Here is a 24,270-nt window from a genome sequence, read left to right as displayed (position 1 = left end):
AAGACGGAAAGATTAATCCAGTTCAAACAAAGATATTTAATTGAACTCAAGGACTGAAGTATATTCCACACTTCTAAAGAAAGTATGGATGGAAATGACTACTGGAGCTGGATTTGGGACTATATAGTGAATTAAAATAAATAAGAATATTCCAGTATACCCACAGCAATTCTTTCTAGAGCTCTTAAAGAAAAGGACATGGAGCCTTAAAAAGTGGACTAAATTCTACTTCATAATTCCTTAGCAAAAGACTGTCTTAACTGAACAGATTTTTTCTCTATCACTGAACCTTAATCACCAGATAGTCAGAAGAGTGCTGAGAGCAGGCCATCAATACTGAATCAGCAAAATCACAGTCTGAAACAGGGGGGTTTCTGTTCTGTATACTCCTATTTTCTTTTCCCTCTCACATTTCTCCTATCTTCTTTCTCAGCCTTTCCTCATTATCCTACCTCCTGCACAGACTTGAAGAAAGGAGGTGGGTCCTCCCAAGAATATCTGATAGAAAAAAAATATTTGGTCAAATAAATATCTTTCCCAAATGAGGAAGCATGACAAGGTCTAGAACAGTAAGTATACAATTGACTTCCAGCTCCAAGCGCCCCTGAATGGGAGGCATCTTCCACTTTAAATATGCATTCCCCTAACAATAGCAGAAATAGAGAGTTCTTCACCTCTTTGCTACTTTTTATTTCTCCCCTTACTGTTTTCTGAGCTGCAGTAAAGGTAAGCACATTGTCACATACAATATCCTAGAATCATAGAATGGTTTGGGTTGGAAGGGACCTTCAAAGGTCATCTAGTCCAACCCCCCTGCAAGGGGCAGGGACATCTCCGACTAGATCAGGTTGCTCAGAGCCTCATCCAACCTGGCCTTGAACATTTCCAGGGATGGGGCATCCACCACCTCTCTGGGCAACCTGTTCCAGTGTTCTACAACTCTCAGTGTAAAAAAAATTTTCCTAATATCTAATCTGAATCTACCTCCCTCTATTTTAAAACCATTACCGCTAGTCCTGTTGCAACAGGCCCTACTGAACAGCCTCTCCCCATCTTTCTTGTAGGCCCCCTTGAGGTACTGGAAGACCGCTATATGGTCTCCTGGGAGCCTCCTCTTCTCCAGGCTGAACAGCCCCAACTCTCAGCCTGTCTTCATAGGAAAGATGCTCCAGCCCTCTGATCATCTTTGTGGCCCTGCTCTGGACCCTCTCCAACTGGTCCATGTCCTGCTTATGCTGGGGGCTCCAGAACTGGACACAGTACTCCAGGTGGGGTCTCACCAGGGCAGAGTAGAGGGGGAGAATCACCTCCCTCGACCTGCTGGCCACGCTTCTCTTGATGCAACCCAGGATGCGGTTGGCCTTCTGGGCCGCAAGGGCGCATTGCCGGCTCATGTTGAGCTTCTCATCCACCAGCACTCCCAAATCCTTCTCCTCACATTAATTCACATTAATTCTCCTCACATTAATATCACATTAATAAAATCAGAATTTAGCAGAAGGAAAAATTCTTCCTAAAAAAGGTATCAACTGACAAAATAAGAAAGCCTGATTACCTCTTTCTAGCAAAACCGCTTATTTATTATTTGCCTTTTAAAATCATTCAGCTTTCGTATGAGAAAGCGCTTACTTATGATTTTCTATGTGTAACCTAAAAAAATAAATTTCCAGACTTCCACATAACCATAGGTCTGAAAGTATGACAAAGTGGTTTTAGGACCAAGCATTGAATACTGTGCATCAATAAATTAGCAACATTACCTGCCTGACTCATTTTTTCTCCTATAATTAACAAAACAAAGAGTCCTTTAGTCACTCTCATGTCTTCTGCGTTTCAGAAAGCATCAGGACCCAGGCAGAGTGGTGGGGTAGAGAGCTGAATCCAGCCACACTCCACAGCTGGTATCCCCCACTGCACCCTCTCTCCACTCTTCCTCCTTTAGGTACCGTAAAGAGGCCTTACGTACGGCATACAGTAAAAACAACTGTCTGACCTCCACTATGTCTAGATGGCTGCCTCATGCAATCCAGAAATACAGTAAAAATCCCCCAGATTCAGAGGTCTGGTGAAACAGGAGCCATCAGTTACCAGGGTTTGGAGAAGTACTTGTTGAGAAGAAAACTTTTGAAGGATTTTCAATGTCTAATTGTTTGAGGAAGAGTGACTCGTTTGATATATCAGCAAATACATGAAGAAACTAATGGCATTTAGTAGCTAATGGCATAAGTATTGAGTAAAAGGCAGTGGGTTTACTGAGTGTAATGAAAACTAAAGTTCCTAATCTGATACGTAGCCCAGGAGCGCCTATTAAACTTGAAGAAACACATTTACCAAGATGGAAAAAACAATTGCAACACCATCCCTTTCCGAAACCACTAATAGTTATAGATTATCTCTAGTTTTACAGCACAATGCTATCTTTTTTTTTTTTAAACTAGATATAGATATGGGGTAACTATTAATAAAATCATAAACAAGTTTATTTGAATGATCAAGTTTATTTGAATGATCAAAGTTTAAGGTTTTATGACACCCAGCTGTCAATTGTATGTGGAAGAAAACTTCTTAGTAGGTATAAAAGGCAGAAATGAAATTTCAAATGACCACAAAGAAATAAATGGCCTCTTTCTGATTTGGTAGAAGGAAAACCAAGTATTTAAGTGAAAAGATACAGTATTGATTTTTGGAGTTCAGGTTTGGAAGAGCATTTCAAAATGGAGAAGCAGGTTGATTTAAAAAAAAAAACAAAAACAAAAAAACCCAAATGCCTTCTGTAATACCAAAAAGGAGTAAGCAATATGGAGTACTTTGGGCAGAGTCCTTTCCAACAGAGGAGCACCTAGATGTACAGGTCACAGCAAACAGTAACTCCATCCTGACTGTTGTGTACAACTGAGGAAACAGGTATTGTTTCTCACTATGCTCAAGTGACTCCTTCATGTCACTTCTATCTCTATAAAAAGCAAAGAAAGTTAATTTCAGATTAAAGTTACACCATTCCATTTGTTTGTTTGTTTTCCTAAAGCAAAGAATCAGAGAAGGCAGAAGTACATATGTCCCCATATATACGCAGGACCCCACACCAGAGCAGGTGGATGTGCCTGAAAGAGGCTGTGACTCCATGGGAAGCCCACACAGGAGCGGGCTCCTGGCAGGACCTGTGGACTCGTGGAGAGAGAAGCCCACACTGGAGCAGGTTTGCTGGCAGGACTTGGACCCTGCGGGGGAGCCATGCTGGAGCAGCCTGTTCCTGAAGGACTGCACCTGTGGAAAGGACCCATGCTGGGAGCAGTTCATGAAGAACTGAAGCCCATTGGAAGGACTCATGTTGGAGCAGTTTGTGGAGGACTGTCTCCTGTGGGAGGGACCCCACACTGGCGCAGGGAAAGAGTGTGAGGAGTCCTCCTCCCGAGCGGGAAGGAGTGGCAGAGACAATGTGTGATGAACTGACCACAACCCCCATTCCCTATTCCCCCTGCGCTGCTGGGCAGGAGGAGGTAGAGAAATCGGAAGCGAAGTCCAGCCTGGGAAGAAGGGAGCGGCAGGGGGCAGGTGTTTAAGATTTTGTTTTATTTCTTATTAACCTACTCTGATTTGATTGGCAATAAATTAAATTAATTCTTCTGAGTTAAGTCTGTTTTGCCTGTGACGATAATTGCTGAGTGATCTCCCTGTCTTTATCTCGACCCATTAGCCTTTCATTATATTTTCTCTGCCCTGCCCAGCTGAGGAGTGGAGTGACAGACCGGCTTTGGTGGGTACCTGGTGCCCAGCCAGGGTTAACTCACCACATCTGCATATAAAAATAACTTTCAACACTTAATAGCAGTTACTAATTGACATGCATAGTTGAGCAGGATAAACATGATTAGCAATTGAATTCTATAATTAATGGCAAAATATGCTTTTATCATCATTTACAGGTTCTTACAGTATTTCCTGTATCACCCTTTTGATTTCATCCTTCTCCAATTCAACAGGATTTTTCTGTAAAGGAAATCCCTGCATTTGTGTTCTATCTTGACCTTCTGTCCTTTGCAAAGCTCTTCACTCTGTGCTAAGTAGTCAGAGGAAGTACACAACTATCATGTGTTCTATACCTGTTTAAAATTTCTGGGAACTCTTCCAAGTGTTTATCTACAAACATAAATTAGATTTACAGAAAATGAATGTTACTTGATCATTTAGACTAGACATAAGGAAGACTTTTTTTTTTTTCTTACAATGAACGTGGTGAAGCACTGGAGCAGGTTGCCCAGAGAGGTGGTTGATGCCCCATCCCTGAACACATTCAAGGCCAGATTGGATGGGGCTCTGAGCAACCTGATCTGGTTGGAGATGTCCCTGCTTCTTGCAGGGGGGTTGGACTAGATGACCTTTGAAGGTCCCTTCCAACCCTAATCATTCTATGATTCTATTATTTATGGGGATCTGGAATATATAGGGAGGTTGGTATGTATGAAAAGGGAGAGACAAAAATGATACCCCCAGTTTGTGGGAAAATTCAATATTCAAAAGTATTAAAGTGTACTATGTCTCTGAAAAGCTTAGTTAGGGATGTATATTTATGCATCTATATTGATAATACACACATACATATCTATATATATGTGTATGCAATTATGTACAAATCTAATTTTACAAAAAAAAATCTTTTCACCAGTCCATGACCACAACCATAATCAATTACAGGATCAGAAAAACGTTCAATAAAAGGACAGAAATAGAGATGATAACAAGGTTTTTCTACACTGTAAGTGTCCCACAATGCTTTTTAAAGATACAAAATAAAATTTGAAAATGAAAATAATTAAGAACTAACTGATACTCTGATGAGGATCACATTTTTCTTTTTGTGGTTTTGATTTTTTAAAGAACATCCCATATAACAATAAAGCAACACACACCTCTTTATATAATTCTAGGTATTTACAATGTACCCATGTTTGGCCATGTAACGTCTCACATGGTGAAGTGCTAGCAGCATAGTTTGAGCACATATTTCACAATTACATCAAACCAACATTGTTGCATCCATCACCGTATATTCTAACACATTTACTGAGCACAGAGTCCATAAACATTTACGGAATACTCTTGTTCAACAGAAGCCAACACCAACAAAAAATATCACATTTAATTTCAGTAGAAGCCAATGCTTTACTTTAGCAACAACACTGCAGCTAGCAGGAACTGTCACTACCTCATAAATTTTGCCTTTAACTACAGCTTGTGCCGCAGAGGAACACATTCATTTGCTAAAAATCAAACACAGTTTACTGAATGTCTGATCCAATGTGATATAAAATACACCCACTATAATAACCAACTTGTACATAGTTACTGTACATAGGAAAAGCTCTGGATAGTGACAGAGGAAAGCTGATGAAAGCATCTTTATAAAGACCCATACTTTCCTTTAATAAGCAATCATACGCTAACGCACAAAAACCAGTAGGCATAGTATGATGTGTTACAAAATCAATCCAGTGAATTTAGAGAACATATTTTTACATTACTACACTGCTAATCTTTCACTGACACAATTTTCCCCTCTGGAGACTGGGGATAAAAAATATTAATTGCTTGTACTGTGGTTGTTGATATGGAGGAATTATTTATCCATAGGGAAACATTTTGATGGTATGATAATTTAACAAATCATACGAACAACTTCCCTGAGAGCAATGGTACATTCAGGATGAGTAACACAACCCCTGAAATGTGCAACTGGGTCATGTCACCACTGCAATGTCCCACTAAAGTGTATAGTAGATATAATATTCCAGAGCATTTCACCCCGAATTTTGGTAGAAAAGCTAGAACTGAATCTGAACTTCATGTACATGGAGATCTTTCTCACTTATTCATAAACATTTGTTTATTTTAGGATTTCATTCTTTGTGACTCCTGTCACCATTACCTTTGTTTTCTTGTGGCCTTTTCTGATGCTTCATGTTTGTTCCCACAAGGAGCCAGGTCACCAGCTCCATTCCAATGGCCTTCTGCTGAAGGCAGCCCCTCGCTTACGCACTCACTTGGTCACTGCTGAAGGACTCCTGCCAATTTAACACAGACATCAGACAGGCTCATGCAGTTCAACCCTGCCACAGAAGTGTCCTCGCCACAAACTCAAAGCCCTGGCAAACCTCAGCTAGTGGCTGGAGTCTCAGCTCATTGTACCTAGGCCATACAGCCCTGTCCCAGAAGCCACCGCCATCAGAGGGGTTGACTCCCGCCCCCAGTTCTGTAACAAATATGGTTCTGCTGGACTAAAAGATAGTGACTGGAGATAACATATGTTTGTAAACACTTGATATTGACTAGTATTTGTAAAGCTATTTAAAGATAAAAAGCACTATGAAAGTGCAAAGTGTCCTTAATAGTTTTATAGAAAGTGTCCTTAATAGTTTTATAGAAATATTAAAAAATTACTTACAAAACCTTTCTTCTTGCAGAGATGCCAATTCTGTCACCATTTATAATAATGTAATAATATTTAGGTAAATGCACATGGCATCAATACATATTTTTCTCTTATTCTGCATCATTCCATCAGTAATGGAAACTTTTTGGGAACGGGGAAGCGCAACAAAGGAGACTGCAAAAAAGACTTTCCTTGTGGTGTAAAGTAGATAGATAGATAGTTCATTATGCTTGTTAGTCAGCTCTGATTTGTACCATTGTCACTATCACATAAAATTTTAACATTTCATTCAGTGGCATAGGGAAACGGAGAAATTGGGACATACCTGCTAACCATCACCATTTTTTTACAGATGACAGTGAGTTGCATGATGGAACTAAGATTGGGACTGGCTTATTCACATACAGAATGTATTACCCGTTTCCTCCACTATGAGCCCTTCCTGTGTCTCCACAAAAGTAATCCTTAAAGCGGAAATTTTCTCAGTATTACATTCTCCTATAATATGTGTGTTCATTCGGAGTATTGTGAATCTCCCTGACCATTCCGTATTGAGGATGACAGCACTTCCCCCTTTAAATAGTCCATGCTTCATTCCAAGAGCAGGTGGAAAAGATATGAGGTCCATTGCTTGGTACATTGAAAACTAAATAGACAATACACTAGAAAGGAACTATAGGGAAGAAACAGTTCTGCACTACGGGGAGACAGACTGGATGACCTGACCTGATGACTGGATGACCATCTCACTCTGATTTCCAATAATTTATAATTTACTCTACATTTTCCCAGGTTGAAAGAAAGGACAGAAGACCTCAAATATAATAACTTTAATGCAGATCTACTGCATAATCAAACCACCCTGTGTTGCTCACAGCAGCCACTGACTTCTTTATCCCACGCACACTACTTTCATGCAAAATTTTACTTTTCTGCAGGATTTTTTTAACCCCTAGACATATAAAGCAACAGCTCTGAAAAGACACAATTACAGTCAACTTACTAGGCTATGTCAGTATCTGTGTTCCCCCTTACCCCTTATATAAGAGCAATTATGGCAGTCTGGTATTGCCCTGCCAGTATAGTTTCTCTTCCACTTTTTTCTTTCTCCACTGGCAGAAAAGCAGCATCTTAAATGTCTTCCTGAAAGTTTTGTTACAGAGAGCATAACAAATGGGGTTAATAGTGCTGTTCACATAGCATAGCCAATATCCAAGGTGCCACAGTGTCAGGGGAATGCAGTCAGAGCAGAACGTGGAGATCAAAACCATGATATTGTAGGGAGTCCATGTGAGGATAAAAGCCAAAAGAATGGCACTTAAAGTCTGTGCTGCTTTGCGTTCCTTTATAAGAACCATCCGTTTCCTTTTGGTGATTTGGTTATTTATATTTGGATCCATGCTTTTGATGGAAGGATCCTTTGACAGAGCAGCAGAACAAGGAGTTATTTTCACTTTACGGCAACCATTGTTGGCTTCCTGGGTGCCATCAGCCTTAACCACTAACCGGAATTTATAGGCCACACATTTTTTACTTGTTTGTACACCTTTGGCAGGTGACAAAAAGTATTTCTGGTTCTCAAAATCATTTTCTTCAGGTTGGTCTTTGACAACAACATCTGTACTCTCATTAAACTCTTCTGCCTTACCTTTAGATGGACTTTTGTAAGTTACTTGGAAAACTGAATCAGTGGCAAGTTTATCCTCCTCTTCTGAAGATGCATAGCTGCTACAGGTGGTTAACTGGTCAGCCTTAGCCCAGTCGTTACAAGCACTCCCTGCCTGAGAGGCTTTCACAGTAGCTGATGTACTTCGACTAGATGAAGACCAGGAAGCCTGACACCTCTCTCTTTTGGCTAAGTTTTGTTGCTTGCAACTGAAGCAAGACTTCAGGAGAGCTTTCTGAGGCTTTATCATCTCAAACTCTGCCACCGACTCTGAACCCTGCAGTTCAGCAAGGTCCTTGGTACGTTTCTCCGTCTCTTTATAGATGCGGCAATACAGAATGGTCATCACGGACACTGGAATGTAAAAAGCAGCAATTGCAGTACCAAAGGTGATAATGGGCTCATATAAAAACTGTATCTGGCACTCTTCCGGTGGTACTGTTCGTTCACCCACAAAATACTGCCAGCACAAGATTACTGGTGCCCACAACACGAAGGAAATTAGCCAAGCCAGACCGATCATGATGCCAGCTCTTTTGGGCGTGCGTTTGGCCCTGTAAGTTAAAGGCCTTGTGATGGAAAAATATCTATCAAAACTGATCACTAGGAGGTTCATTACTGAGGCGTTGCTAGCTACATAGTCCAGTGCTAGCCACAGGTCACAGGCAAGGCTTCCAAGAGACCAATGGCCTATGAGTATATAGGACGTATAAAGGTTCATAGAAAATATTCCAATGATGAGATCTGCACAGGCAAGGCTGAGCAAGTAATAATTGTTGACAGTTTTGAGCTGACTGTTAACCTTGAAGGATATCATTACAAGAATATTTCCCACTATGGTTATTAAGCTTACAACTGCAGTTACAGTGGCAATAGTAATGACTTCCCAGAGGCTATGCCCTTCTAACTGCTTGTGGTTGATGGATGAACTGTTTGCAAGAGTAGAATTGCTGAATAAATTTACTTCCATTCTTGTTCTTGGTGTATTGTCATCAGGATCTTAGCACTGTTGCATATTGCTTTCCATACTCAAAAATATTATTTTGGAGACAGCTGTAAAGATCAAAGGAAAAAACAGAAAAAGAAAGCAGCTCATTAAATAGCACAGACTTTCATTAGAGTTACCATAAAACACTTGTAAAACAATCCATCAAATTATTTGTACTCTCTTTTTGCATTTTGATCATTGTTTCTACTATTGTAAATGTAACTAAAACACACAAGTATACGTTCTAGGACAATGTACTCTGGCATTTTATGACATTTCTAAATGCAATCAAAACAACTATTGTCTCTTAAGACAGTCAGTCATGCCAGCTCTTATCTTTTGAGTATCTTAGGAGATACTCTACATACTCTTGAAGATAGATATTTCAAGTGTTGTAGTGCAATAAGACAGTGAGTCACTGTGTTTCCTGCACTACTATGCAGAAAACATGTCAAGAGTTCAGAAATTACCTTTGGAAAATTTGGAGAAGTCATCAACAACAGAAAGGGAGTAAGAGGAAACTGAGGATGCATGAGGAGTTAGGAACCATGCTGGCATGGTGGCAGCGGGAAACAATTAAGAGTTAGAAGTGCTTGGGGCAGCTGAAGGGGAATCTTTGAGTTAAGGAAGCAGGCAAGGCCAAGAAGATGATTTTTGGAAAAATAAGTTAGGCAGGAAAGACTCTTTTCTATTGGGAGATCTTGGAACAGAGCCGACTGATTAGGTGAGGTGTGTAAGTGCAGTTTGGGTAGTCTGGCTGAGTGAATGGCAGGGTTGAGCATAGAAAGGAGTAAACTCAAGAGGAAGCAGCAATGGATGCCCATAGTGACAAACAGTGCAACAAAACCAATGTAATAATTGCCTAAGCAGCAAAAGGTGAAAATGGCACCACTGTCACTCTATTAATGCATACATGCCTCTGATGTGCATCCCTTCCTACATTCTTCACTGCTGTTTTCTTGCCCCAGTGAATGTATGTCTGAATTAAGACAATTTGGTTCTTTCACAAATATTTGCTGGTTTTTGAGTCATTCCGTCACATCAGGTGATGCTAATCACTTGTTCAATGCTTAATCTTGCTAGACTGTGCAATCTTGGAAAAGCCAAATAGTAGTTAGTCTTTTAAGTCATAAATGAAAGATAAATTGTTAACAAGTTTGTTTATTGGGCATCTAGCCAGTATAAAAACAGTAATATGATCCCTTTTCTCAAAGCGAACACAGGTTCAGCTAAAATTATCAAATAAATCACCTATTAAAGACCAACTCTATGTCTTCAGGATTCTCTCTGCATCAGATCTTTATTATATGGTCCTCTCTATCCATCCACATTGCTTCTCTGTTTTCTCATCTTTCATCATAACTTTTAGAACATTATTTCCTTTGGTCTTGGAAAATGTCTTTTATTAACTGCAAGCTTGCACAGCTTATCCCTTTCCCATATGCCATCATCTATCTTTTGTACCAAGTTGTTGGGTACTGTCTCTCATCAGCTGAACACATCAATATTATACAGCCACTTGTTAAATTTTCAGAAAAACATCTTACTTTCTTTCATCGTCCTCTTACTTGACTTCATTTGTTGCCTTCACTTTTATCCCAGGTCTCCTAAATATCCACAGAAGTGTATCACCTTTCTTCTTCAAACCCTCCCTAATGATTATCTCTTCTTGTGATGAAATTTGATAATGGTAAGTTTCCTGGTGTACTGAGACCAGTCTATCATACTGCCTAAAATGGTTCTCCTCCATCTGTGTGTGTCTGTCATCTCCTGTCTTATATTTAGATGTTTGTGCATCTGTATTCTGTTTATACACCACTTACATTGAACCTAACTCAGCAGCAGCCTAGTAATAATTATAATCTATGCATGTTGACCATCTGTACGCTCGGCTCTCTACAACCCCCAGAGCCAGGCTAGCAGCCAAGAACAGCTAAAGTGCCACAGCAGTCCTAACGAGCCCCAAGCAAGGAAAGAAATTTCATGCTGGCTCTGCATTCTACAGAGAAACCTCCCCGCGGTCAGAGCTGTCCTGATGGCTGCATGTGCTGGTTTCACAAATCTTTACATAACCTTAAAGTGCAGGAATTAATCTAATGTGAAACAAAGGTGTGCGGAGCAGCATGGCTGTGACAGGTAGCTGAGCTGTGAGAGATGAATCTGCCTGTCTCTGCTACCTTGTGTGGCTTATGCTTCTTTTTCTGTGGACAGTGGGCACAGTTCTGCACCTCAACAGCTCCCTGTGATTAAAGTTTTAAGCGTGGCAGTGCAGTAATGGGTTTAGTGTGGCAATGTCAGGGGGCAGCGAGCGCCGGCTGCTCAGCGAGGGAAGGTGAGCCACGGGTGGAGCATGATACCAAGGTAGATGGGAGCAGAGACCTCACCAAGAAGAAGCAGAATGTGGAGCAGCACGGCCAGAGACAGTGATCAGGGTCAGACATAGTCTGGTATCTCACAGCTATTGCATAGTGATGAGGCAGGTCCGAGACCAAGTCAGGAAGCCCAGCCAGCGGGTAAGAGTCAGGGTCAGAGGCAGGATCAAGGAGGCAGGAGACCAGGTGCACATGTAGGTGCTGCCCAGCTGCCATGTTGCACAGCCGAGGGCCAGCTGTATAGCCTCAGCTTAAAAGCAGCGCCCAAGGGAAAGGAAAGGGAGGCTGTCGCTTCTAGCTTTTTTCACAACCGGTCTTATCAGCAGAGGAGCTGACCTTGGGCTCACCCAGCTCAACTCTAACATAGCCAGTGGTGCTCCTGGCAGGAGGCTGCACTCTGGGCCTTGACAGCTAACGTACCTGTAATACTGCCAGGGCTCACGACTTTTTTGCAAGTTGCAAGATTTCAGCAAAGGCTAGAGATGGTCTTAAAAAGGCACCAGCCAGCAATGTCAGGCACATGGATAGACCTGTACTAACTTTTACATTTGCCTAACACCTGGGGATGAACAGCTGCTTACAATGATTACAGGAGATTGTTTGAGCTTTCTGCCTTTTTTTTTTTTTTTTTTTTCTGGAAGATGATAGTTTTCTCAAAAGAGGGGAGACTAGAAATTGCCTAGACACTGCAGCCTGTAATGCTTTGTCTTTTGCCATAGATAGCAAGTGTGTCCCCTTCTTAAGTCACTTACCCTCCCTAACATTAGGATTTAGGAGGAAAGACTGCTGAAGCTACCCATGTGGATTGTAGACTTCAGAGCAAGAGGAGAAGTAGAAATTGTTGTTGTCCTGACGCAATTGTTCTTTGTTTGAACTGACATGGGCAGGAAGAACATTGGTAATATGGTATAGAAACTATAATTAATTTCTAAATAAAAAGCACTCTCATTATCATCATGCAAAGCCTTCCCTCCCTAATGAGCTGTTTACTGTGATGCCTATAAAAACTGACAGTAGCTAAGCTGCTAGTATGCAAAGATCTCTACTTGGCATGTTGACCGTTCTTGTCATCCCTTCATCGTCTTTTGTCTCACAGGTCTGTGTTAACACTTTGCAGAGTTACTTGTGTTCTATATTCATGTATCACTCAAGGCAATAGTGACTGTGAGCGGGACTTCTGTGTGCTATGGTAACATAATTTATGTCAATTGTCTATCATAAGAGATGATAATAATAGGGAGATCAAAATGAAATTACAAAACCAAAATGCACATGTACAGTATCATGACTTTGCTATCTGTCTCATAATTATTGATGCATGAACTTCATGCTTGTGAGTTGTAATGATATTTGCTATTTGTTGCCAAATATTAGTGATTTTTTTTCAATCTGGCTGTAAGTATTAATTAATGTGAGTTGTTAAATTTGTACATACAGTCAGCTTACAGTTATCTGCAGGCAGATTGTTCGTGTCACAGATTAATTGCACCACAGATGCAGGCACAGCTTGGGTTCGCCAGGTTTTATTAGCTCTAGCTCAGCACTCGATCTGCCAGACCTGTGCTGGCTGCACAAGGAATCGTTTAGATGTCTTTTCAACGTGCTTGCCAGTGCTGACGCCTGTTACTTGATTTATTTGCTTGTGTTGCACTGGAGTCATGCTAAGCTAATTTACTGATTTGCTGCAGGCTATGGCCCAGAGCTAAGCAGCCCTTACCAGAGGCAGTAGTGCAGAGACACTAGAGTCCATGATTTCACAGTATAGGAGTTTTGGTCATATTTTGCTGAAATGACTACTGGGTTTAAAAAGCCTTCAAATCCAGAATGATGTTTTAATGATGTTGTCAAAGGACAGCCTGCATGCTCAAGAGCAATCGGGCAAGCCTGCTGTTAGGGCACTGGTGAACTTTCCTGAGGACAGCACGGGTGGCCGCCTAGTTCAAGCAGAGCAGGACAAACCAGCCTATGGCACAAAGCTGTTCCCATGTCCCTGCTCTGTCCTCAGAGGAAGATGCTCCTCAAGAGGCTGCAGAGTCACATCATGCGCTTCACATAGCACAGGCTTGTGTGCAACACCCTGTCAGACGGGACCTGGTTTCTTTTTCCCTCGTTTGCTAGAGAAAGCTAACTTTGGGTCCTGCACTTGGGTGACAAGAACCCCATGCAACGCTACAGGCTTGGGGAAGAGTGGCTGGAAAGCTGCGTGGTGGAAAAGGACCTGGGAGTGTTGGTAGGCAGCCGGCTGAACATGAGCCAGCACTGTGCCCAGGTGGCCAAGAAGGCCAACAGCATCCTGGCTTCCATCGCAGCCAGCAGGAGTAAGGAAGCGATCATCCCCCTGTACTCGGCACTGGTGAGGCTGCACCTCAAACAGTTTTGGACCCCTCAGTACAAGAAAGACGTTGAGGTGCTGGAGTGAATCCAAAGAAGAGCAACAAAGCTGGTGAAGGGCCTAGAGAACAAGTCCTGTGAGGAGCAGCTGAGGGAACTAGGGTTGTTTAGTCTGGAGAAAAGGAAGCTGAGGGGAGACCTTATCACTCTCTACAGCTGCCCGAAAGGAGGATGTAGCGAGGTGGGTGTTGGTGTCGTCTCCCAAGTAACAAGTGATATAGCAACAGGAAATGGCCTCAAGTTGCGCCAGAGGGGGGTTTAGATTGGATGTTAGAAAACATTTCTTCACCAAAAGGCCTGTCAAGTACTGGAGCAGGCTGCCCAGGGAAGCGGCTGAGTCACTATCCCTGCAGGTATTTAGAAGACGTGTAGATGTGGTGTTTAAGGACAAGGTTTAGTGATGGACTTGGCAGTGCTAGGTTAAGGGTGGACTCAATTGTAAAGGTCTTTTCCAACCTCAATGATTCTATGATTCACATGGCTTTAGCTAAAAGTGCCGATTTCTAAGCATTAAATGCATTTTTGTTTGTTTGAAATACACGTGGAAAGGTATTCGGTTCTCACTCCTTGCTGGTTGATTTGCAGAGGGCACAGGGGCAAACAGCGCCGCCTGCCAGGGGCTCGCCCCAGGAGGTGCGGTGCAGACCGCCGGTAGCCCCTCGCCGGACGGCTGGGTCCGCAGCTGTGCCCCGCAGCCGTGCCCGTGGCCCGGCCGTGCGCCACCCGCCAGTGCGGCGGGCAGGGGGAGCTGCTGAGAATGCGGGCGCCGCCCGGCGCCGCCATTTTCCTCTCTCGCTCTCCGCGGGCGGCCTCTTTCCGAGAGTAGGCGGGGACCGGCTGCGCGGCACAGGCCGGCCCGGCCGCAGGCGGCGTGGGGGAAAAGAGCAGCCCGGCCATGCAGCCCGAGCGGGGCGGCAGTCGGCCCCGCAGGGAAGGCGGCCGGCACGGCCGGCGGCGGCCCGGCGGCGCGGAGACGGCGGCCGAGACAGCGACTGAAGGACGCGGCGGGGACGGCCACGGCCGCGGAGGAGGCGGGAGCCGGGGAAGAGGCGGCGCTCACGGGCACAGAGGAGGCGGAGGCCGGGGCAGACGAGAGCCTCGGGGTCGCGGGGCAGCGCCGCCGCCCCTTGCCACCCACCACCACAGTCGGGTAAGCGGGAGGAGAACCCGCCTTCCGCGGGCGCGGGGGGAGGCGGGGCTGAGTGCGGCGGGACTCGGGGTGGGGGCACAGCCCTTCCCTCTCCTCCCCTGCTCCTCCCCTTCCCGAGGTGGGGCCAGGCTGGAAGCAGCCGCCTGCGGCTTCTGCCGGGAGTTTGAGGTGGTGGGGAAGGGGCGCGGGGCGGGAGTGGAGGGCGCTGCGGCCGCCGCCGTTGCTTCCCCGGTCAGCTCAGCACCCGCACCCGGCCCCTCTCCTCCTGCCCTGAAACAGCAGCAGCCAGCACCTACGAGCTCTAGTGGAAACACTGGGATTTTCTGGCCAAAATATTTTTTTTTTTTTTGACAAATACATCTCTTTGCAAGTAGAGATGAAGAATCGCTGAATATTTTTGCCATAGTTGATTAGAGGTTGAAATGAGCGTGTGTCTTGTTCAGCCTGTGGTACTAACAATGAAGACATGGTAACATAGCTCATCTTACAGAACTGGTGTCTGTGATTCACTGGGAGACATGTTTGTCATTCATGCGAGTTCCTGGTTGTGTTTGACCAATTAGAAAGTGTTTTAGCAGATTAAAAGTAGCACAGGCATGCTTACGTGTACCACAAGTACACCTTCTATTTCCTGTAGAGATGTTAAAATGCTTTCTACAACTCATCATGGTATGAGATGAACACTGTGTCTTTAAAAACAGTTTCATTTATAAATGCCTTGACAGTATTACATTCAGATTGTCTTGCTTCCGTTAGCTTTGTTGCAACGTAGGAATCACAATGGTCCCTGGATTGGCAAAAAGATTACGATGACGACCTAATACTGATTTGTGTTGGCAGCACTGGGAGTCCTAATGTGGATGGACCAGCTGCTACCCCATTTTCAGCATCGTGATGATTAGATTCACTTAGACTTTTATGATGCCATGGCTTCAGTTGGACCCAGCCAGTGTTTTATCTATATTAGAACTCCCATGTTTGCTAGTGGATTTAAAAAATGTAAAATATTCATCCCTCTTGTATGTAGATAGATTTTAGCACTTCTGTTTTCAGAGATAAAAGATGCAGCTGGATTGGTGCTGTTGCCTGGAGTGGTGGTCAGTTATTTCACTTGTAAGCAGTATAAATTGCTGAGTTTGTACTGATGCGTGCAGACATGTTTGGATTCTGTACGTGAAACAATAGTGCTCTCTTATAAGCCATAGAGGCATAGGGAGGGTAAATTTAGCGCCTCTATTAGCTGAGGAAACTTCTATCCTGGACTGATATTTTTCAAGGCATTCAACCATTTCTTACTAAGTTGAAACACATTTATCTTTGTGTTCTCTCTGGTACTGTTGACCCAGCAGGACCCACTTCATAATTTAAAAGGTGTGCTTAGGAAGGGAATAATTTTATATGTATATGTTTTAATCTGGATTGTTGTTTGAAGTATTTCAGGAAGCAGTTAAAAATGTTTGTTTGGGACAGCTTACAGTATGTTTTTCCTGATCAGTGTTATTGACTTTGATATGCTCTTCATCATAGTCTAGCACAGTGACTTGTTTATTTTTGGCCAAGGCTAATGTGGGTTGGGTCATTAAAAGTGAAACAATAGCTAAGACTTTCCTAGAGCTCTACTAAAGAGTGTTTAAGCATAAGGCTCTTCTTGCACTAGAGGCTTTTGATATTAAGCACTGTATGGTCTCTTAGCACACCTGCCACAAATCTTGTGTTTAGCAGCTTGGACAAGACTGGGTTCCAGCAATCCAGCCATAGTGTCAATAGCTGTGCAAGCCTGCAGCTGCAGATATCTAGTGTTACCTCTGATCCAATCTCATAATTTACCACTTCTGAAACATGGAGGATCACCTTCTTCCCCTTCTTCCATCTGCGTGGTAAGACAAACTCCCTTGTACTGTCTTCGATGTGTGCTAGGCCAATGTTTTCTGAACAGATTCAGCTCTTACCTGGCAGAAAATTACCCTCTTTTATTCCCAATTCCTTAATGTTCTCTCTGTTCAGCAAAGTGACTTGTTTTACACAAGTGCACCAGCTCAGTGAGAGGGTGCTTGGCCCAGCATAAGCGGTTTGTGTGAGAGGAGACCTCACTGTCTTTCAGCAACAGAGGTCAGATCTTCTCGAGTGGTGATGTGTAAGTTGCAAACCCGGAGAGCCAGGTATGGGGGATGTGAGTGGTCTTATCACATCACTTTCCTTACTGTGTGCTGAGGAGCTAGAGTCTCTGAAAAACTCAAATGGGCCTTGAAATTCCCTGGAGAAGGGAGGCTAATAACACTGTAGTTTTGTAATATACATAATTTCCGAGGGTAATTTTAGCCCTTTTGCTTTCTAGGGTAAAAATTGTGGGGGATTACACTCTTCATTTCCACACTGCATGATAACAACTTGGCATTTTAGAGGAATTTTCCTACTAAATTGGGATCATTCTAGCATAGTATAATCAGGGTTTAGATGACCTGATATTATTTCCTGAAAATAATTTCAAGTCTAGGTTCTTCTATAGGTTTAAAGCTATGCTAATGTTAAGATCTTGTTTGATTATACCCCATTTGGTTATAAAACTGTTGCTGGTAAGCTTGATATGTAAGTAATTCTTTATTGCTAGAAGTTTAGTTGTTGCCTGATAAGTTTCTTCTTTATTGTGTCTTCAATTATGAAAAGCTTTATGACAGAATTGACACCAAATTGCATTAAAATAATTGGATTTGGATTTCTTGAGCCTGCTATGGGTGACCAGTAAAATGCAAGTAAAACTATAGGTGAATGGATTCAGTAAAGTGTAATAAGAGTGTTAACAAAACCAAACTTCATTAATAGCTCTTGGAAATACTGAACACTTTTTACAGTGATGTAGAAATCGTCATTAAATTACATAATGTTTTGGCAGCAATATTTCTTAGTCAATTACATTCATTTAAAAGTATTATTCATCTTCAAATTTGGGGTTTTTTGATATTTTAATGGTTAGTAAGCTTGTGTTTGAAGCTACAGGAGGATGTTATTTCTGACCTGTACAACAGGGAGAAGAAAGTGTAGTGGTGGCACATTCGGTTCTCAGTTTTTTGTGGACCAGTGAAGGCTGGACCCCACTTTACATGTTTTACACTACTGTAAGTGTACTGTAACTCTTTGTTTTCAGTCGTGGGTGATCAGCTGTGCTACTCGTAACAGAGCTTGTGCAGATAGGAGAAGAATACGTTTCCAGATCTTGAACACAATAAATCTTTTGACATTTTATATTATTGTTCTCAAAAACAACTAGGAAAAAACTTATTTACATTAATGTACATAAATTTGTGGCTGTACTTAATTACTAATGAGATGCTAAGAGCTTCCCTTCTCAGGAATTTCTCTACTGAGATGAGATTTGAAGAGACACCAACTGATTGTGAATGAAGTGTGAATGACTTTATTTTGAGTGTATTGATTTAGATTAAACCTCTTGAAAAGTGTGTGAACAAGTGGTTGGAAACTTCTTTAGGGTTGGTTCAGTGTCAAACTGATATTTGTTAAATGGGATTCTGCAGAGCTTCATTCTGTATGGGCTCGTGTTCAGGGTTTCTATTAATAATTCTCAGGAAGGAGTAACATATGCAGTATTAAAATTTGTGATAGTGCTAAACTGGAGGGTAGACAGGAAGGTGGAGCACAGAACACAGTCTCAACTAATGGGAGAAACAGGCTGCAGTAAGGTGTAATTCAAGGTCAAATACAACACGTACATAGGGAAAATCTGCAGAGGTGTGTGACCAGTTAAGCTGCGATTTTATAGAAGGGAGCCGGCAGCTTAATAGATGAGAAAGTACCAATTAGCAATGCAGTCACACTGGCTCTAGTTCTAGTTGAAGGACCTCTCTCTCTAAGAGGTCTAGAGGCTCTCTAAGCCTGGATAGCAGCATGTAGAAAGGTTGCTGCAAACAGATCCATTTTAGGCAGGACAAGAAGAAAAACATTAATAAGAAGAGGGAGGTTTATTTTGCACATTGAGAATAAAAATTGTAACTGAAAGGGTAGATAGATTGTGTAATGCATTGTGTAGGAAGTATGTGGAGATCAGTACAGAAAACATTGCCAGAGATTTTAAGACTATGGTTACTGAGCCTACCCAGGAGAGCTGCTGTGTAACCTCTTGTCACAGCCCTATTTTTTTTTTCTTTTATTTTTTTCAAGGCTCTTTGCAATGGAAAAAGGTAAACACTTTTTATCCAGCCGCAGTTAATTTATTCTTTTCGGTTTCTAGACAATAGAGAAACCTGCCCTGGAGACTGCAGTGTTTCATAATAATCCCGGATTGTTTAGTGTGGAATGGTTTAGCGTTACTTATTGTTATTCCTTCATCGAATGTTACTGACTTCCCTCCTGATGTGACTTGAGACACTTGTACTGAAAGCATCCTATTTTGCAGGTGAACATGCAGCATCATTGCTGAATAACAGCTTCATGTCTGTTTTTTTTTCCCTTTTTTTTTTTTTCCTCTTTTTTTCCAACTTCCTTGGAAAGAGCTTGGATTTTTTTTTTTGTAGTTTGAATGGCTGTGCATTTCTGTCCTCATCTACTTAAATGCTTTTATTCCTCTTTTTACTCCTCAAGCCGCTGGGGGTGGTAATTTGTTAACTTTCAAACAGGTTGTCCTGAAAATAACTTTATCAGCTCCATATTTTGTTAATTGTATGAAACACAACTTTCAATAATTACCTTACTTTGATTTAATTATCCGTAAAGTAGAGTAGATTTTATTCAGAGGAAATGTGAAATGGTAACGGCTGGAATATTGGAGAAGCTCTCCCAAGAACTTCCCGTCATATCTAACTAAACATTTTAGAATACAGGGAAGAACTCAAATACGGATTTAGGAATCGCCCGTCTGAAACTGCGCTTTGGCGCTGGAAGCCGGCGGGCAGCGGCCAGCAGGTGGGGCAGGCAGCCCGCGGGCTGCTGTGCGGGACGGGGAGCCAGGGTGCGTGCACCGCACGGGCTGGGAGCCCTTTTCTCGTCTCAGGGAGACGTTTTCTGAACGTATGACCATCACACATACGTGTGAGTTGTTAGGATTTGCTACTGGGTATTTTTTCCAAACACAACTCTGAAGGAAAGTTGTTTCTAGGAAGGGAACATTTGGTAATTCTGAGCTAAAAAGCTTGTTGTGCTACTGGCATGGGTAGTTGGTTCCAGAGAACACGATACAGGGTTTTGCGTGGGTACATCAAGTGAGAGATAGTAGGTATTTATGCTTAAGAATAAACAAATTTGTAGAAGTGATGAAATTTGATTAAAAAAATATTCCATGCAAGTACTGCTTCTGTTTTCCTCACGAAAGTGACTGGGTAGTTTCAGGAGCCCTGTTATAGGTTTTCAGACAGTCTAACGATGCTGCACAACCTTTTGTAGCTATCAGAAGGTTTCACTGTATTTTAAAGGAAGAAAAAAAATCTGATTATTGATTCTGTGGTGACTTACAGCCTTATGACAACTACAGGGGAATATTTCTTACAGGTTTTCATAATCAAAGTATTTAAAGCCTGTGTGATTCAGTGTTCTGTCGTAAGGCATAGAGGGGGTCTGTTTCCCACGCTTCTCTTTCATGTGTGTGATTCCTCTGTATTTTTATGTGTATGTGATTTTTCTTTTCTTTCTTTTTTATTTTTTTTTTTTTAATTTTTAATAAGGCTTTAACTCCTCTGCCGGTAGACTTAATAGTACATCCTGCTGGTAAAACCTGTAAATCTGCTGCTGTATGTGAGAACCTTGCCTCAAGGTACTGTTTCTATTCCTGCTTCACTTTTCCCAGAGGATAACCATGAAGTTACAGACTGTACAGACTCTGTTTTTAACCCTGGAACAGCCAGGATCCCTGTCTTGTAGAGAACAAAGTGATGATTCTAGTCCACAGCTCTTCCTAGGCTACTGTCACTGGCATGTTGTGAGGCCTCGAGCTTTTTCTGATTGCTTGACAAACTAAGTGTGTTTGTGTTTGGGTGTTGGTTGCCTTTTTTTTTTTTCCCCCCTTTCTATATTCTGTTTCAGGCTATATTACTCAGGTTATGCTGCTTTGCTGACTTCACTGGCTTGTTATGTTCCTTAATTTGTAACAGTAGGTGGCTTGCCCATGGAAGCAATAGAAGCTCAAATAATGCCATACTCCTTATTTCTTTTCGTTCCACTTCACCCTCGTTGTTAGCAAGGGTGTTAAAAGATTATTGTCTCAGAGTAAAATTTATTTGTAGAGGTAAAATTCCAAAATGAATTGTGCTAATGAAAAAAAGTTAGTTCCTTCAGTATTTTTGGCATGGCTCTTTGTACTTAGTTTGAGTTACTGTCAAGGATGTGGGTTTTTTTGGTGCAAATTTGCCTTGTGGGGTACACTTGAGTATAATACTGGTGGACTCAAAATGGTTTCCTTCCTGATCGAACCACAGATGAAGTTGTCCATCAGTTGTCCATACAGTTGAGCACTGTTTAGAGCTCATCACTGCAAAATGGATGCAAAGTTCTCCAGCAGTTACTGTTCTGTACACACCTAGGGCTGGCAACCAGTGCAAACTGTTGCTGGTAGAGATGTGATATGCACATAAAATCCTGGGATCATAGTGCACCCCAACAAGTACAGCCCAGTCCTCCTTTACCTTCTTGGTAATTTGGATGTGTTTGTACTTTCAGCAAGTTCTAAATTATTCTTAGAGCTTCTTCACAGAAGTATTAACTGCAGGATCAGAGCATCATTGTGTAGTAGCTCTTACTTTTTAGAATTATACTCTAGACCAATGGTGAAGTAAAATGACATTTTAACATTGTGTTTTTATAAGTATGACACTAGGGCATTGAGGAACTCGGACAATGATTGTTCTCTACTTTGTCTCAGGTTGCATGTTGGGTTTAGGGAAGCACATTCTTTAAGGCTATTTGGAAAAATATCTTTCATAGTATTCCTCCCTCCTCCCCCCCCTCAAAAAAAAGTTGTAGATAAATGTGGAAGGGGTGCCTGAGGTTTGAGTAGTGATGAGTAGCATTCAGATTTGATATACAAATAACAAAGGGGTTTTTTGAGCCAATGCAAGACAGATATTTGAAAACATCCATGGTACTATACCACCCTGGTATAGTTATAAACAATTTCATACAGGTGATTAAAAAAGGAAACAATCCTACTGCTTCTTGAGCCTCTCAGGAGGCTGATAGCCATAAAATAAAAACGGAGATACAAACACAGTGAAGTTTTTCATGAGCACTTGAAAGGTTTACATCTATTTGCATAGAATTATTTGAACCTTGTTTGATGATAGGCTTTTTACAGATGTTCTGCCTAGATAGGAGTCATATTTTTTCTTCAGCTGTAAGTAGGTTTGAACATAAGAACTTGTCAGGATCTAGACTTTTTTTCTTCTGTTATTTCAGGTTGGTTTTCTGCAACTGCAGTGATGCTTTTCAGGGAGGAAACTTTGGTTACGCTCTTTATCTTCAAGTTACATATTGTAGAGGACTGTAGTTCACACCAGGTCATAGTCACATGACTAATCTGTTTGAATTACCAAAAGACACTTTAAAAGTCAAGAGGAGAGAAATATTTTTTGCTATTGAAGTTAGTAAGATGGCTTCTAGAACCATACTTTGTGAGTATTGGAGCAGTAACAGTTTTATGTAAAAATTTCAAGAACAAGTCTCTTCCTTGTATGAGAAACATCTCTCCTTCCATGAGATGTTTTTCCCTTTAACTGGAGCATCATTCCTGTTACGCAAAACATAGGTTTCAGAATAGGATGTGTCTCTTGGCTAATTCTGTCGTTAGCTAAACCAAAGTGATGAGTTCCAGTATCCAACATTTATGAATCAGTCTTAAGATTTCATCCCTCTTTCAAAAATTCTCATCCTGTACAACAAAGACTGAAAGCTTTTTTCTTCGTGCTATCTGTTCTCTCAGCTGCCCTTTCTGCTAATTAAGCTTCTCTCTAGCTTTGGTAGATCTCTCTAAAGGTCACTAATAGAGCAAACTAGTGAAGAAGATTATTCTTTGCAGGGATATTTTTTCTCTTTTTTTTTTTTTTTTTTTTTTTTTGTGAAAGAACCTCTCTTGAGGCTCTTCCTTCCTTACTCTAAAGAAAAAAAAAAAAAAGAAATAATAGCTTTTTTCTTTTTCCCTCAAGTTGAAAAAATGGTTTATAATAGAAACTTAAATTTGTACTGGAAGAGCTATGATATGTAGGTGAGCAATAAAAAAGTAAATTGTTTCTGTTAGTGAGAGGCAATGCTTAAAAATCGCTGGAGGCTCACTACAAATTTATCAATAGGTTAATATGCCAATATGAGAAGACTGTGAACATACAAACGTGTGTATGACCTCATCTCCATCAATACTTTTGAAGAAATAGTTTTTAATTTACTCTGTCATGTTTGTTCCTGTAGTGATGGAATAGATTTAATGTTTGACAATACTGTTTACTCTTATTAATGCTGTTGAAAAATCCTAAAATGCAATGCACAAAATACTAAATATCAAGGATTATTTTTATTGTCTTTGCATTTCATTACATGTAGTCTGGAAAAAATAAAGCATAAAAGCAAAAGGATTTGCAAATACCTGTACTGACTTGTCTAAGCTGGCTGCCAAGAATTGCAATTAAGTGACTTTCACAAATGCTTGTTTTCTGTTGAGTAATTGGAAGGGGAAAAAATTCTTATCTAAATTATAAGAAACCCTGAAGGAGGAAGTATAATGAAAAGTGGCTTAATTATATTCAGTGAGACCACAAAGCAGATTGATACGCTTATCAGTAATAATTGTTTATTTTCTTGCCTTACTGTGTCCTTTGTTAGCCACTGAAAATGCTGTTTATAATGCAGGAAAAAAAAAAGTCTTTTAATGAAGTAATGTGTTATTTTCAGCTCTTTCTCAAAATATACAGCAAAATTATCCCCATGTCTGCCAGTTTACATTAGAAACTTCTTGTGCGTAAGTTACAGAGCCATTAGCACTGGTGCTTTTTTGTAAAAAGTCAGTGGACACACAGAGCCTGTTTTAGATACAGAGAGTGCACGATGAAAAGGTTTCAATCTGCAGTGAGTAATGAAGTGAAAGATTTGGAGAATGTGGACAAAGGGAACAAGTTCAAACTGTGGTCTGTTTTCTTCCTAGTTTCAAATACAAAGTGCAGTCAAGTTTTTTTTCACTTCTCAGATGAGTCACCTGCCATTGGACTTTAAATACTTTTTGAACTGAATTTTCCTCAACTCCTTTTTTTCAATCCCTTGGTACTTCACGTAGAAACATGATATTGTCAT

At 41.4% G+C, this 24,270-nt stretch overlaps 2 protein-coding genes across 2 annotated transcripts in view; one reads left to right on the top strand and one right to left on the bottom strand.

Annotated features, from left to right (window-relative positions):
* Positions 1 to 7,479: 7,479 nt before the first annotated feature.
* Positions 7,480 to 9,063, bottom strand: CHRM5 (cholinergic receptor muscarinic 5). The gene has a single exon (XM_010128261.1). It carries the CDS (start codon positions 9,061 to 9,063, stop codon positions 7,480 to 7,482), a length of 1,584 nt encoding a protein of 527 aa, XP_010126563.1.
* A 5,575-nt stretch (positions 9,064 to 14,638) lies between these two features.
* AVEN (apoptosis and caspase activation inhibitor) overlaps positions 14,639 to 24,270 on the top strand; it is a 107,575-nt gene continuing 97,943 nt past the window's right edge. The window contains exon 1 of the mRNA XM_086750199.1: positions 14,639 to 14,994. Within this exon, the coding sequence (XP_086606325.1) occupies positions 14,740 to 14,994 (255 nt within the window). The 5' untranslated portion in view covers positions 14,639 to 14,739. The remainder of the gene's footprint in view (positions 14,995 to 24,270) is intronic.

The sequence above is a fragment of the Chlamydotis macqueenii genome, chromosome 5 (assembly GCF_036417535.1).
Source record: "Chlamydotis macqueenii isolate bChlMac1 chromosome 5, bChlMac1.mat, whole genome shotgun sequence".
Taxonomy (NCBI): domain Eukaryota; kingdom Metazoa; phylum Chordata; class Aves; order Otidiformes; family Otididae; genus Chlamydotis; species Chlamydotis macqueenii.
This window is presented reverse-complemented; position numbering and strand designations above follow the sequence as displayed.